General features: G+C 49.6%; 1 protein-coding gene across 3 annotated transcripts in view; it reads left to right on the forward strand.

The window, feature by feature from the left end:
* DAPK2 (death associated protein kinase 2) overlaps positions 1-15,572 on the forward strand; it is a 122,383-nt gene that overhangs the window by 71,840 nt on the left and 34,971 nt on the right. For 2 of the 3 annotated variants that reach the window (XM_049706192.1, XM_049706191.1), the window contains exon 3: positions 7,747-7,968. In XM_049706192.1, the coding sequence (XP_049562149.1) occupies positions 7,747-7,968 (222 nt within the window). The remainder of the gene's footprint in view (positions 1-7,746; positions 7,969-15,572) is intronic. The other variant, XM_049706193.1, reaches the window with a different exon arrangement.

The raw sequence follows: 15,572 nt of genomic DNA on the forward strand, positions 1-15,572 counted from the left end.
TTACTTCATCAGTGTTTTCTATTTCTCCTTTTTTCTTTTTCTTTTTTCTTACAGTTTGAAATTGCTTTGGGATCATCAACAAGCATGCTTCCATGCTGTACAGTGTACTTCTCAAATTGTGTTCCCTGAAGCCCTTGGGGTTCCATGAAGCCCCTTTAGGCATCATGTCGGTGGGCTCTGAGTAGGTGACCTCTGAGTGCCTCTCCCCAAATAAGAAGTACTCCTTTTTTTAAAAACAATAATTTTTTTTATACCTATTTTTGGCTGCATTGGGTCTTTGTTGCTGTGCGCTGGCTTTACTCTAGTTGCGGTGAGCGGGGGCTACCCTTCATTGCGGTGCGTGGGCTTCTCATTGCGGTGGCTTCTCTTGTTGCGGAGCACGGGCTCTAGTCACATGGGCTTCAGTAGTTGTGGCACACGGGCTCAGTAGTTGTGGCTCGCGGGCTCTAGAGCACAGGCTCAGTAGTTGTGGCGCATGGCCTTAGTTGCTCCACGGCATGTGGGATCTTCCCGGACCAGGGCTCGAACCCATGTCTCCTGCATTGGCAGGTGGATTCTTAACCGCTGTACCACCAGGGAAGTCCCAGAAGTACTGCTTTTTATCTGTTTTGCATATTGGGCTTCTGTGCAAGATTTATTGGAGAGAGGGTTCCATACCTCAAATAAATTTTAAAGTCATCATCAGGAGACTAGAAAGGTATGGGCAACACGGTCAGACAGGAGAAATGGATTCATTAGACAGTGGGTTTGGCTCACTAGCTGGGAGAAAAGGCCATTTGAACGGCTCTGGGCGCTCTTGTGTTTGCAGGTCTTGTGCTGATGTTTCTGTCTGCTCCAATCTCCATGTGCCGGCTGCTGGCTTGGCCGCTGCCCCCGCGTGCCTCTCACTCCTCGCTTGCCCACCTAGCTCCTGACGTACTGCCTGCCTGGCTCCTGACGTACTGCCCACCTGGCTCCTGACGTACTGCCCACCTGGCTTTTGGTAAATTTTTGCTCCTTACCCTCATCTCTCTGGCCTGGAATCTTGACTTGCTGCTTCCCACTTCTGACACCTTTGTATTTCTTCACCCTTTTTTTGGCTTCCTGGGTGTCTGGTCCCTTGTTTGCCCTGACCTTGGGTGACTGTGTCCCGAAGTGTTTTCTGTCGTCCTGGATCCTGGCACCACCTGGGGACCCTGCCTTTCAACGGCCCCAGTTCTCTCCAGCACTATTTTAAAGCTGGGATCTGTGGATGGGGTTCACAGGGGCTGAATCAGATTCAAGGCTGGGACTGGAAAATGGAGACCAGGATCCAGATATGGCGATCCAGTGGATGGAAAGAAAGAATAATTCGCGTTCACAGAGAATTATAGTTTACTTAGTGCTTTTACATACTTATCTCACTTTCTCATTATAACCTGGTAGGATTGGGATAGTCTTATGTCTGTGTTACACACAAAGAAACTGAGGCTCAGAGTCACAGTAGCAGAGCTGGAGATAGAACCTGGGTCTTTTGACTCTAAGTCCTGGACTTGGGTATAGCAGACCAGAAGCAAGTTGGTTACTAAGGCAATGGGAGAAAGATCTTGTTCGTGGGAAGCAGGAGTGGCTGACTAGATATGAGATGTGTTGGAAGGGGGAGGGGGTTAAGAGGCAGGGTCAGTCAAGCCTGACCAGGCAGAGGAGTGGGGACACCATCCTCAGACAGGCTGTTGCCCTGGGATTGGGGTGTGGGTCCTCTGGGATCAGGCTGATGTGGTTCCTGCGGACTGTAGATTTGAGCTCCTCTTGTCCACACGTTTGACACATGTTGGTTGAATGTCCCAGTCCCCCGCCTGCTGGGCTGCACCTGGGGTGGCCATGACTGGAAGCTTCTAAGCATCATCCCCGCCCGGTGGTCCTGCAAACTTGCAGGCTAATTCCAGAGGAATTGTGGCTCATGGTTCTGGAGTGTGGGAAGAGGAACTGCAGTGATTGCTTGGGGGAAGCGGGAGGAGGAACCTGGTCCCCACATCCCTCTGACTTGGAGCACTTCCCATTTGTTACCTTTTACCTCCCATGGCATCTCCTCCCTGGGGAGGGTCTGTGTTCTGTACAGCTCTGCCTCATCTCAGCCTTGACCAACTGGGGACTTTGGGGCAAGTTCCTAAGTTCCTGGACACTTCAGAGTTGACTGAGAATGAGAATGAGTTAGACCCACCCTATCCGTAACCCTGACAAAACACCTTTGGTAGTCAGCCCCTGGCAGTTGCCAGAACAAGTCTAGTTGGCCATAGCCAACCTGGTGGGAGTGGGTGGGTAGTGGGAGTGGTCTTGCCTCAATGCCGGCCATGAGGGGTGCATTGTCTTTGGAGAATTCAAAACCAATGATAAAACTGAATAAAAATTAGTCTACTTTTTATTATCATCATGCACTGGCAATTCTCAATACTGTCAGCGATAAAATGCTCCTCCATTCTGGGGTGGGCCCCCTCCTCACTGTTTGGTACATCACTGCTGGCTAGTTACCTTGAGAGTCTCACGGAAGCTGGAGTCAGTTGACCTGACTCTCTGTTCTAACCCTGCTATCAGGGCCTGCTACCTGGCCCAACTACCAAGTCACTTAACCTCCCTAAGCCTCCATTTTCTGATCTGTAAAATGGAGCTAAGAATGGTACCTGCAAATATTAAAAGAGAGAATAAAATTACAGTTAGCTTGCAGAGAGAAAAGCTGGATGTAAATGCTGGGATGTCCACATTGCTATACAAAATCTATCTCAGGGTGTGAGATTTGGGTCACGCCCAGATGATTCTTTGGCGGTGAAGAATTCGGTGGTAATTGAGCCAGGCTCTTCCATGAAGCTTAGGAGCTGGTGTTGGAGACAGCAACACTATTTTTGAGTTCTGAGAAGCCGGTCTAGGTTTACTCCTCATCTGATTCCTGGGCAAACAACAGGAGACCCTCATGGGGTGCCACCTGGGCCCTGCCGAGTTCTGTCTGTGACTGTGACGCTGATCTTCACGCAGCCTGCTCTGTTCTCCCGGGGCACTGCGTGAGTGAGGGGCTGGGCCCTCGGCCTGGGAAGAGCGGCGTGTTCCTGACATACTTGCAGGAGAGCAGCTGGCAGGAGCAGGGAAGGTAGTTTCTGTGTCTTGTGGATTTACCGTCCTTCGCGGAAACCCTCCTACGTGACTTTTGCAAGCCAGCCTCCGGCTCAGCGTTCCACCCACCCCCACCTCCTGCTTTTCTACTGTGCTGGATAGTTAAGTCCTTTGTCAGGCGTTACCTCATGATTTCCCCAACAGCCCTGTGAGGTGGACAGGCGGGGTTTTCTCATCCACATTTGACCAGGGAGGACCCTGAGGCCCAGGGAGTTGAACAGGCTGCCCAGGGTTATGACCAGTTAGTGGACGGGCCCTGACCAGAACCCAAGTCTCCAGACATCAGCCCAGAGATAGAATTTGGAGAGTGAAGGGAAGGCTTCATTTCTGTTCAGAGTTGTCATGGGCTCTTAGGAGCTTTCTGACAGGAAGCTTTCTGAGGTGAAACCTCAGGTGGCAGGTGGAGGAAAACAGCTGAGAAGGCAGCTCCTTGTCCAAGCCCACGAAGCTTTGGGGGCAGGTCACGGGGACCAGGACTTGGACCTCCACCCTCCCTTTGCTGCATTCAGGTTAGGAACTGACTCTTGCTAGGGAGGCGGGAATAGGAATATGCGTGCTCTGCCTATGTACATCAGTGTTTCAGCATTCCCATAATTTTTGAATTAGTGTTGGCAGTCACTTCCCTTATAGTTGGATGGCTCCTCTCTGCTCCCTCCCGGGATATACCCTGGGTGGCTCTGTCCTAACCTAGAGGGGCTCTCGCTGTCCACCCCTTGCCCCGTAGCCTAGCTGAGCGACTTCTGCATCCCAGGGCCTGAATTTCTGGCTTCAGAGCCTTCCTGATGGGCAGACAAGGGCTCATCACCATCACTGCTTCCACCTGCCCTTGGGTCTTCTGGGGGGTGTGACGAAGCCACCTCAGGTCTGGCTTTCGTGCATCTGCTGTGGGTACAGTGACCAGGGGGTGCCCAACTGCAAACTTCCATTCCTGTTATTTCCCAGAGCCCGGGGTGGTCTTCTGCCTTGATTTGCAAATCAAGGAAAAACTGTCCTGGTGGAAGAGATGATACTCCTCCCCCCCTTACCCTTCTCCCCTCCCATCCTCCTTCTAATGATCAGATCAAAGAACTAAGGGAGAGGGTAATATATCAATACTGAAGAGGGCAAGGAATAATACGAGTAACAGTGGTGTACTTTTTTCACCTAGAAAATGGAGATAATCAGAAGACTGTTGTAAGTTGGTGTTTCTCAGCTTGGACTGCACGTCACGGTCACCCGGAAAGCTTTTAAATATCTTGATTCCCAGGCTGCAGCCCAGACCCTGGAGATCAGAATCTCTGGAGGTAGGACCCAGGCAGCAGTAATTTTAAAATTCCCCGGGACTTCCCTGGTGGCCCAGTGGTTAAGACTCTGCGCTTCCACTGCAGGGGGCACAGGTTCGATCTCTCGATCTCTGGTTGGGGAACTGAGATCCCGCATGCCGTGCAGTGTGGCCAAAAAAAAAAAATTCCCCTGGTGATTCCAGTGTGCAGCCAGGGTTGAGAACCACTGCTCTAAGGATGAAAAGAGTTGGTTAATTGCTTAGAACAAAGATATCCCCATATCTGGTTGTGCACTGGACTCGTAAGGGGGTGGGGTGGGGATGTGTTAAAATCGCACTGACGCCCTGGCCACACATTGCAGACCATGTAGATCAGTGACGTCTGCCTTCACATGAGCCACTAACCAATAAGACGTAATAGTCACCGTTTACTGAAGCTGCCTGTGGGCCGGCATGACGTATTTCCGGTCTTCACAATTCCCTGGTAGGGAATCACAGTTCCCATTTTACAGATGAGGAAACTGCTGCTCAGAGCAGGTAGCCAGGTGGCGTAAGTTTCCTGAGGCCAGGCCTGTCTGACCCGGAAGGCTGCTCTCCCTGCCCAAGGCCTCCCTGCCCCAGGGCTGGCCTCGTGGAGCGTATTCTGCACACTTCCCAGTACCAGCTCAAGGAGAGAGGGGAAAACCAGCAAGTGGCCTTGGCTCTCCTTGAGGCTCTCCAGGGCAGGTTGAGTAGAGGACCGCTGTCCCGTGAAGAGAGGGAAGATGAGTGACGTTCCTTGGTATTTGGGTCTGTGTTAGTCACGCACTCTCAGAATACCTCCTTTTGGCTGGAGGAAGACGCCTGCTCGTGTTAGGCCTGACCCCCAGTCACCTCTCATTGCCGCAGCTGCTCTCACAGAGAGAACACTCAACCAGGAAGAGCAAACACTCATTTGCTTTTTGAGAGTTGGAGGAATTTTTCAGGCATGTGATACAGAAAAATGCCCCCGTTTCCCTCACAGGAAAAGGGAAAGCTCTGTCAAGGTAACCTGAAATATTTAGCTCTGCCTTATAAAATCCCTGTGCCTCCACCTCTGTGCTCTGTAATCTTAAAGAAATCGCTTAAAATCCTTAAGCTTTGGTTTTCCCATCCCTCAGGGCTGCCAGTGCCAGGCCCCTTGAGGTGTCAGAGAGAGAGGAAAGGAGCGTGGCCATCCCGACACAGAGACTTCCAGCTGCCTGGGACTGGAGGCTTTGTCCAGGGTTTGGTGGTACCCACTAAGCAACCTGATGTCCCAAGGCCCAAAGCAGCTTCCGGTGACCAGAGATCTCACTGAATGTGTTCCCTCTGACTTTGGGATGCTTGGCTTCACTCCACCTGGGTCAACCCCTAGACAGCCCAGAGCCAATACTTGGGGCATACATAGCTGAGTTAACTCTAATAGTTTAGAGTTAGCAGACAATGTGATAGACATTTGGCTGCACAAAGGCTTCCCAGCCCAGCCAAGCAGCCAGGGCCCTCTCCCTCCCCAGAGCTCCATCTGTATCTGATGTGTGTGCCTTTGGTCCCTGCCCCTTACTGTGCAGCTCAGAGCCTGGCACAGAGTAGATGCTCAGGTGGCACTGGGTGATTGGGGGATGAGGGGATGGAGAGTTGCATGAACATGTGTTTGGCATCTCTAAGGTGGTTGCCACAGAATGCTATTTAAGTGTTGGCATATCTATTCCTTACTCGCTCTACTTGACTTTTTTTTTTTTTTTAATCACTTTGGTTTATTTTGAAGGCTGTCTCACTAAGGATTATTCTAGTAATGGAGCGGTTCAGATGTGATGCTGTTTTCTGAGGTTGAGGCATATATCCGGAGCACTTGTGTGTAACTTTTACTCCAGAGCCACTAAGAGAGTCCTTCTAAAGTGTGGAGTCTCATGGCCCCTTGTTTAGCCGTTAAGCTGAACCTTAACATTTTCTGAGTTCTGTCTCAAGCAGTGGGTATTGTGGTTGGCAAGAAAACATGGGGCAGTGGTGGAAGGGGAGTGGGAAGACCCACAGGAGGGTGGCCACTGGGCAGTCACCAGGGACTTCGAGTGGCCCCCACCGATTGCCTGGACTGAGATGGTGAAACAGGAGGCCGCTGCCCTTTTCTGTGTGTGTGTGTGTGTGTGTGTGTGGTGGGGGGGCTGCCCCTGAAGCACTCAGGGAGGCTGGCCTAGGGCCACCTGACACTCTGGCAAGGACACCATTTCATGATTGCTGTCTGGGTCCCTGGAGTGAAGGATTTTCAGGCCCAGCCCTGAAGGGCACTAAGCATCATCTTGACTCCTTTAACTATCTTAGTGGCTTTGTGAACAGTGGGCTGGGCACTCGGTCCTGGGGCCTGGCATTGCCATTAACTCTGTGATGACCTCAAGTGAGTCACTTGATGTCTCCTGTGCCTCAGTTTCCTAACATTTTATGATTCTGTGGTCCTATCAGTCTTCTCACCATGATGAACACCCACTGTGCTTACTAACAATGTTAGGCTGCCTCCACCCCACCCTCACCTCCACCAGGATCCCCCCGAACCCAGCTGGCATAGCCTCTGGCCTCGTCCTTAAGTGCATCATCCTCATATTAGCTCTGTCCCCTATAGTCTGACTACTTGGCTCATGTCAGGTAATTGAGATTTTTATTTGTTGGGAGGGGCTGGAAACAAAGGTACAAACATGAGACTATAGAGGTGCTTTGTCCCCTCACAATTCCAAATAGATGAATTTGTACTTGCCTCCAGATAAGGGAGACCCAAACAGAGAATTGTTACTGTTAGTATTTTGACCATGCTGACCATTTTTTCTTTTTATTCTATTTATTTATTTATTTATTTATTTATTTATGCCGCACCTCACAGCACGTGGGATCTTAGTTCCCCAGCCAAACCTGTGCCCCCTGCAGTGGGAGCATGGAGTCTTAACCACTGGACCACCAGGAACGTCCTGCTTTTCCTCAAAAATCTTTTCATTAAGTAGTATAAACCTCTGGACATTGTGATTTCATCTGGTAGACACAAGACAGGGGTTCTAGCTGAGGCTTTGGAACGATGAGGCTGTGTCATCCAGATCAAATCAGTAGCCTTTCAGGGCCTCAGTGTTCCCATCTGTACACTGGGAGTGACAATACCAACATTCCTTCCTAGTAAAAGGTAAAGGATTCATATGAACAGAAGGGAAGCCCAGTACTTACTCTGTCTCAGTCACTGGTTGATGGCCAGGTGGGGATGCTGGCTGGTGGCATGATTTGTCCTGCCCTGGAAGAATGACTCTGAGTTACTGTGGCCTAGGGGTGACAACCAGGTCACTTCCCCAGTAACCACAGTGATGCCCTCCTTGTGTGGGTCTGTGTCCCCACAGCGGCCAGTTCGCCATCGTGAAGAAGTGCCGAGAGAAGAGCACGGGGCTGGAGTACGCAGCCAAGTTCATCAAGAAGCGGCAGAGACAGGCCAGCCGGCGGGGTGTGTGCCGGGAGGAGATCGAGCGGGAGGTGAGCATCCTGCGGCAGGTGCTGCATCCCAACGTCATCACGCTGCACGACGTCTTCGAGAACCGCACTGACGTGGTGCTCATCCTCGAGCTGTGAGTGGGTGCCTGGGACTGGGGGGGCGGGGCAGCAGGGCGCAGGGGAGCTCCAGCCACAGGCCCCAGAGGGAGCAACAACCTGACAGAAGCCCGACCTGGAGGAGATGAAGTCAGTGGGAAGTGGTTTCCTTCATTCACCCCATCCTCCTCCTGAACCCGGGCTTGCTGTGCAGCAGGGACTGAGGGCGAGGGTCTAGGTCTGACTTTCACTGGGCCCTGGGGATCAGAGGGAAGAAGTGGGGAGTGCTGGGGTCCTTTCCTGGCTGGTGAGCACGTGGGAGGATGAAGGGGGTAGAGGGTGGAAGGCGGAGCAGGGGGCTGTCAGGGAGAGTCTGTTCTATGAGGAAGGGAAGAACAAACATCCTCCAGGCTCTGCAAAGCCCTTCTCAGCCCTTTCCTGGGAAAACCCCCCCGCCTTTGTGCTGTGTTTGATGCCTTTATTGTTATCATAGTAACTATTACTTAGAGGGCCCTGCTGTAAGCCAGGCGTTTGCTAGGTCCTTCGTGTTGTCTTGTTCAGTCTTCACAGAAGCTGTGTTGAGGGTAGTGTCCCACTTACGCCGAGAGGACTTTGTATTCACTTTGCTGAGAATGTCTGTTACCTCATTTAATCCTCATAACAATCCTGTCCCATGGAGACTCTTATTACCTCCATGTTACAGACAAGAACACTGAGAGGCTGGGTCATTTACAAGATCCTACAACCAGGAAGTGGCGGGGCCAGGACTGGGTCCACGCTGCTTGTGCAGATAGCTATGCGCTTGAGGTGGGATGGCCTTGGGCTGGCCCTGCAGGGGAATCCTTCACAGTCTGGTGGAATTTGGATGGGTGACACCACGACTCCAGGGGTTGGTTGGCCAACTGGTGTCCCTCCTGGAGACGCCCCCCATGGATTGGGGAGGTGGAGGTGGGCCTCCGGAGGTTAGTAGAGTTTGAGTTGGGCTGTGGCACAAGTTGAAATGGCTGTGTCTAGTCAAGCAGCAAGACCGGGTGTCAAGAATGTTCTGAGCCTCAGAGGTGTGAGGCGTCTGCCAGTTAGCAGAGAAGTGGCAGCATTTGTCTCAGCAATCCCTGACTTTGTGACCTGGGGCAAGTCACCTCACCCCTCTGAGCTTCAGCTCTCATCTATAAAGCAGGCAGCCATCCTTAACCTACCTGTGGGTTGGGTGGACCACCTGACATTTGAGACCATTCTAATTTGAGAACTATGCTCTGGTGTTGTCAGCCTATAGATTTATGTAGCAGATGGGCATTTGCATACTTTTGCATTGGATTCTTAAATTATCCAACTCAATGTTTAAGTGCATAGAATTACCCATGCTCTCCCTTTGTCTAACTCCCAATGTCCTCTGTGTTTCTCCCAGGGACCTCTTAGCCAATTGGACCAGTCAGTGTATACACCTGCCTCACTCAGACAAGCCTGGTGGGTTCCCACAGATGTAGCCAGCCAAGTGGATGGCCCGAGGTGTGGCAAGCCCCAAAACTAAGGGTTAGCACTGGTTCCCAGCAGAGAGTGACAAGCCCACCTTTGCTGGGAAAGCCAGGCCAATTCTTTAAATGTCTGTTGTCAAAACTTTACAGCAACTAAAAAGGATTACATTCATATGCCTACCACCCAAACACAGCTATTTGTTTCCCTGTGGTTCCTCTCAGTCTTTATCTATTTGCACGCAAGCATTGTACTTGTACAATTTCCTGCTCTACTTTTCCCCCAGTTAACGTAATGCCATGAATAGCTTTATCCCTTTTAACTGACTATATCATGTTTCATTACATTACATACCCGTATCTCCCTGTTGTTGGACATTTGGTGTTTTAATTTCCAGCTTTTAACCATTACGCATTTTACTGCCATAAAACAACTTTCTTCCTGTGTTTTCCCCCTTTTCTTTTGGATTAATTTTTTTAGACAGATCCTCAGGAATGGGGCAATCGGGCTGACATTTTTAGGGCTCTTGGTATCCTCACTTTCATAGGACAGGTTAACCAGCACCACATGCAACATGGGAGCGTTTCTTTCTGCCTGCAGCCTTGCCAGCCCTGGGTCATTTGTTTTAAAGCAGGGTTCATTATTGTCTTTTACAGTTATGATACTTTTTTGTCATTTTACTTGGCATTTCTGTCATGACTGGGGTAGTTTTCTGTTACTCCCTGTTTGTAGAACCCCAGGAGTTGGGGTCTCGGATGCTCTTGAGATGTCCCTGTTTCTCCCCGCAGGCTTCATGGCTAAGCAAGAGTTACATGCCCTCTTCTTGTGAGCTGTCACTGCCTGTAACATCAGTTGTCACACTGGTGCTCCTGTGAGCTGCTGTGTTTGTGAACTTCTGTCTGTTCGTAGTTTCTCTGTCTCCTCCTTTACTTTCAAGTTGCCTCATTGTCTCAGGGTGCCTGGCTATGGAGCTAGGGATTGCTAAGACAGTGCCTCAGTCTTGTATGACCAGGGTCTGTTGAGGAGCACAGGCTCCAGACACGCAGGCTCAGCGGCCATGGCTCACGGGCCCAGCTGCTCCGCGGCACATGGGATCCTCCCGGACCGGGGCACGAACCCGTGTCCCCTGCATCGGCAGGCAGACTCTCAACCACTGCGCCACCAGGGAAGCCCTCATGGGCTTTTATGTTTGGACGTGGTGACCTCTGTTGGGCTGCTTAGGAGCCTTTGGCCTCCTGGTCCTCACTGTGCCCTGCTAGGCTAGTGGGTTTGCCTGGTACTTAAACACGGGTGTCAGAGCCCACCTGCTCAGTTGATATTTGCAGGGTTTGTGGATGGATCTACCTCTCAGCGCTGTTTAGTGCAGGGCTTCAGCTGAAGTGGCCGGTGCTCAGAGGACATTCCCAACCCTGATTTAAGTCCCCTTCAGCTGTTTTTACCCTGTCCATGATCGCCTGTGCAGCAGGACTGGTGATGGCAGGGTTGGGAAGGATTGAGTTGTCCATGTAAGTTGACTTCTGTAGGGTGTAAAGAATATTTTCAAACTCTCAGTGGATTAACTCATGCCACATGTGGAGCTGGCTCTGAAAAATGTAGGTCTGCCCTGGGAGGGTTGGGCAGCCCTTCCATCCCAGGCCCCTGACCTCTCTGGGGCCTCCCTGACTCCAAGCTGTGGAAAGCAATACAGCGGCGGGAGCATACCAGGGCAGGGCCCGACAGAGCGCTCCAAGGTGGTGGCAATGCTTCCCAGGCCTTGAATCGAGTCCAGCTTTCTGGGCCCCAACAGCTCTGGCAGCGTCCTTCCCAAATCACTGCCTACACAGGTCATTTGAGCACTCCCTCTAAATGGTTGGTTGCTTTTGAAAGAGTTCTGAAAAGCATTTCTAGCAGCCAGATGAAACCGCAGGGAGGAAGGCGGCAAGGGTCAGATTAGCAGGAAGGCGACTGGTCCTGGGGACACTGGAGGAGAGCAGAGGCTGGCTGTTAGGTTTTGCTTTTCCTCTTTAAGTCAAATTGTTTAGGGGTGTGAGAGGAGAGAAGCTTGGGTGGAGTGGGGATGACTCCATGGCAGAGATCTTGGGGCTGAGAAGCCCTTGGGAGAAACTAGGTTTGGGGGTAGAAACAAAACCCAGGCTCCTTGATGGCCTTGAGAACAGGTGCCTGAGGATTGATGTGAGTGTCCCTGGCCTGGATGTCCAGGGCTGGGACAGATACCCGGCAGGCTCATCAGCCTCCCACCTTTCCAAGTCTCTGGGGACAATTCTAAGGGTCACCATGGCTGTTCCCCTCTTCGTCAAAAGGAGATCATGTCTCACTCCGTCTGCTGCCCAGATCACACCTTCAAACAGAACAGCTGATTACTGTCCCCCAAAGTCCTCACCCTACCTGGGCCTTTACATCAGTAATTTTGGGTGACAGAACACATCCACATTATCATGAAGTTCTTTTACATTTACTCAGTGTTCTGTTTAAGGTAGGAAGGGCAGGATATGCCCGAGGTCACAGCCTTGCACCACCCAGCAAGGCTGGAAGTATAAAAACAAGGACTGGGCTAGGTCCTTGTGTTCCTGAGGGACACTGTGGATTTGAAAATTTACAGAAGGCTCTCGACAGGTCTCTTAAAAATGCCAAGACTTCACTTCTGTATGATACAGAATATTCTGTGCCTTGTTGATATTTTAAATGTCTTACTTCTTTCCTTTTTTTTTTTTTTTATCCGCCCACCTTCTCTTGAATGTCTTGCACAAGGTGCTGTGGAAGCAAAGGTAATCTAGCTGGGGAGAGAGCCAGCCAGACAGTGGCAGCCCAGTGTGTTAGGGCACGGATGCAGTTGGACAGGGATGGCAGATGACAGCCTAGGGCTTGGGGTGGCTTTGGGTTTTCTTTTTTGCATCAGCAACTCGAGCCTTATAATATGGGTAGAGTGTGGTGAGAGGAACACGTGGTGCACCGGGATTGAGAAGATCTGGATCTAAATCCTGGTTCTGCCACTTACTAGCTGTATCACCTTGGGCAAGTCACTGCTCTCTTGGGGCCCCAGTTTCCTTGTTTGGGAAACCAGGACAGAAGTTCCATCTACCCCTCAGGGCAGATGTGAGTCTCAAGTGAGAGAATGCTTGGGGAAGTAACATCACACAGGTGGTGAACTCTAAGTAAACTCAAAACCAAGCCCTCTTCCAGCACTACCACCCCCAACAATGATACGGTGCATGGTATTGGACTGGGGTCTGGGACTTGGACATGGTCTTGGCCATGCACTCTCTTGCTAGGAGACCTTGCATGGCCACTTCCCCTCCTGTGGGCTTGGTTTCCTCATCTGTTACGGAAGAACTTCCAAGCGATGATGGTTTCTGTGCAGGGGTCACTGAGGGAGAGCGAGGAGTTTGCTTCCCTAGAAGTTTACTGTTAGCCTCTTACTATGGAGGATTTCAAACATATACAGAAGTAGAGAGAAGGATGTAAGAACCCTCCTAGGCACATCCCCCAGCCTCACAGTATCACCATTTTGCCAGTCTTGTTTTCTATCAAATCCTACTTCCCCCGACTCCAACTGTTTGTTTGCTGCAGTACTTTAAAGCAAGCCTCAGACATCACGTCATTTTACATACAAACACTTTAGTATGCATCTCTCATTGACTGCAGTTTTTAAAATGCAGCCACCATGGATTTATCACACCTGACAGAATGATCCAGCCAGCCACGCCCCAGACCACTGAGGCTGTCTACACTCCAGTCCATAGTGATATTCCTGATGGGCCCAAAGATACCTTTTTACGGTTGTTTTATTTGAATTAGCATCCAAATGAGGGAAGTCCACATGCTGTGTCTGGTTCTTTTGTTTCCCATGTCTCTTATTCTATGGCAGTTCTCCTTCCCTCCCTTTTAAAATTATTTATTTATTTATTTATCTATCTATTTATTTATTTTTGGCTGCGTTGTGTCTTTGTTGCTGCGCGCGGGCTTTCACTAGTTGTGGTGAGCGGGGGCTACTCTTCGTTGCAGTGCACAGGCTTCTTATTGCGGAGCACGGGCTCTAGGCTTGCGGTTTTCAGTAGTGTGGCTTGCGGGCTCTAGAGTGCAGGCTCAGTAGTTGTGGTGCACGGGCTTAGTTGCTCCGTGGCATGTGAGATCTTCCCAGACCAGGGATCGAACCCATGTCCCCTGCATTGGCAGGCGGATTCTTAACCACTGTGCCACCAGGGAAGCCCTCCCTCCCTTTTTTGATGCCATTGATTTGTTGGGAGAATTAGGTCATTTGTCCTGTTGATTGTCTCACAATCTGGTTTCGTCTTATCCCTTCCTCATGGTGTTGTTTAACTTGTTCCTCTATGTCCTATATTTCCTGAAATCTATAGTTAGACCTAAACAAGATACCCTTCCTATTGGTGATGTTCAGTAGAAATATAGTGCAAACCACATATGCAGTGGAAATGCCAGATTTTCCAGCAGCCATATTGAATAAGAAGTAAAAAGACCTAGATAAATTAGGGTTTTTTGTTGTTGTTGTTGTTGTTGTTTTTGCGTTACGCGGGCCTCTCACTGTTGTGGCCTCTCCTGTTGCGGAGCACAGGCTCCGGACGCACAGGCTCACGCTGACCATGGCTCAGCGACCATGGCCCAGCCGCTTTGCGGCATGTGGGATCTTCCCGGACCGGGGCACGAGCCCATGTCCTCTGCATCGGCAGGCGGACTCTCAACCACTGCGCCACCAGGGAAGCCCCGGAAATTAGTTTTAATAATACTTTTTATTTAATTCAGTATATACAAAATATTATCATTTGAACACGTAATCACTGTAAAACTTATTAATGAGATAGTTTACATTCTTTTTCTCATCCTATGTCTTCAAAACCCAGTGTGTATCTTACACTTACAGCACATTTCAGTTCATTTGCAATGCAATGGTTAGAGTGCAATCCTGCCAAAAAAATAAAGTTGTATTTAAAGGAAAATATTTTACACCACTTCAGTTTTTGAATTAAAATGAATTAAAATTTAAAAGTCAGTTCCTCAGTTGCATTGGCCGTATTTCAAATCCTCACTAGCCATATGTGACTAGTGGCTGCTATGTTGGACAGCATATAGAGAGAATATTTCCATCACTGCAGAGTTCTGTCAATAGCAGTGAACAAGAGGCTTAAGCAGGTTTAGGTTCCGTTTTTTAAGTTGTAGTACTTTGTAGGTGTTGCTGTATACTTCCTATTGTATGACATTGTGTTCAGTTGTTCTGTTTTTCATGATGCTAAGATTGATGAGTGGGTCAATGTATGCTTCTGGACACTTTTAAAGAAAGGAAAAAAGATTTTGAGGCTCTTTATTTAGGATGGACTAGGTGGCAGGGAGTAAATGAGTCCCAAAACTGGGACAGAAGCCATTCTGGCCATATGAAAATCATTTGAGGACAGTCCTTGATATAGTGGTTGGGACTCATTCTGCCTGGGTTTGAATCCTGATTCTACCACTTACAGGCTGTTTGACCTTGGGCAAGTGACTTAACCTCTCTGAGCCTCTGTCTCTTCAACCGTGAAATAGGAAACTAATAGTATGGTACTTTAGCTCATAGGGTATTGTGATGATTAAATGAGATAATGTACAAAAAGTATACATTATGCACAGAGTAAGTATTCAGTGAATATTAATTACCATTACTATGTTGCTGTTATTATAAAAATACAGGTTCTGAGGCCTTGCTGCTAGAGAATCTAATTTGGTAGGGTCAGTGGTGGGACCCGGAAATCTGCATTTTAAACAGGTTTTCCAGGTGATCCTGAGTTCCTGGACTCTCTGGCCCAGATCCCTTCCTGAGATCTTTTCCTGGGGTGACCCTTGGCTATGTTGCAGCTCCAGAGAAGCATGTGTTGGCTGGACACTCCAGCATCTGTCAGAGGCCAAACAAGCCCAGTAGGACTGCCAGATTTAGCAAATAAAAATCTCCCATTTTATCTGGCAACCATAAATCCCCAATTCAGATAAAACTGTAAACTAGTCTTTTTGCTCCATGGGTCTCTCTATGCCTGCCACATCAAACATAGGCTGCAGGAGCATAGAATGTGAGGACAAAAGCAGTATTTTAGAGTTTTTAGAGATGAATGTAATTAATGGGTCTTGATGTTTAAGTTAGGGACATGTCTTTGAAGAGGTCATCTTTTATAAGATGAAAGAAAGGGGCTTT

This window comes from Orcinus orca, chromosome 2, assembly GCF_937001465.1.
Source record: "Orcinus orca chromosome 2, mOrcOrc1.1, whole genome shotgun sequence".
NCBI classification, from domain to species: Eukaryota; Metazoa; Chordata; class Mammalia; order Artiodactyla; family Delphinidae; genus Orcinus; species Orcinus orca.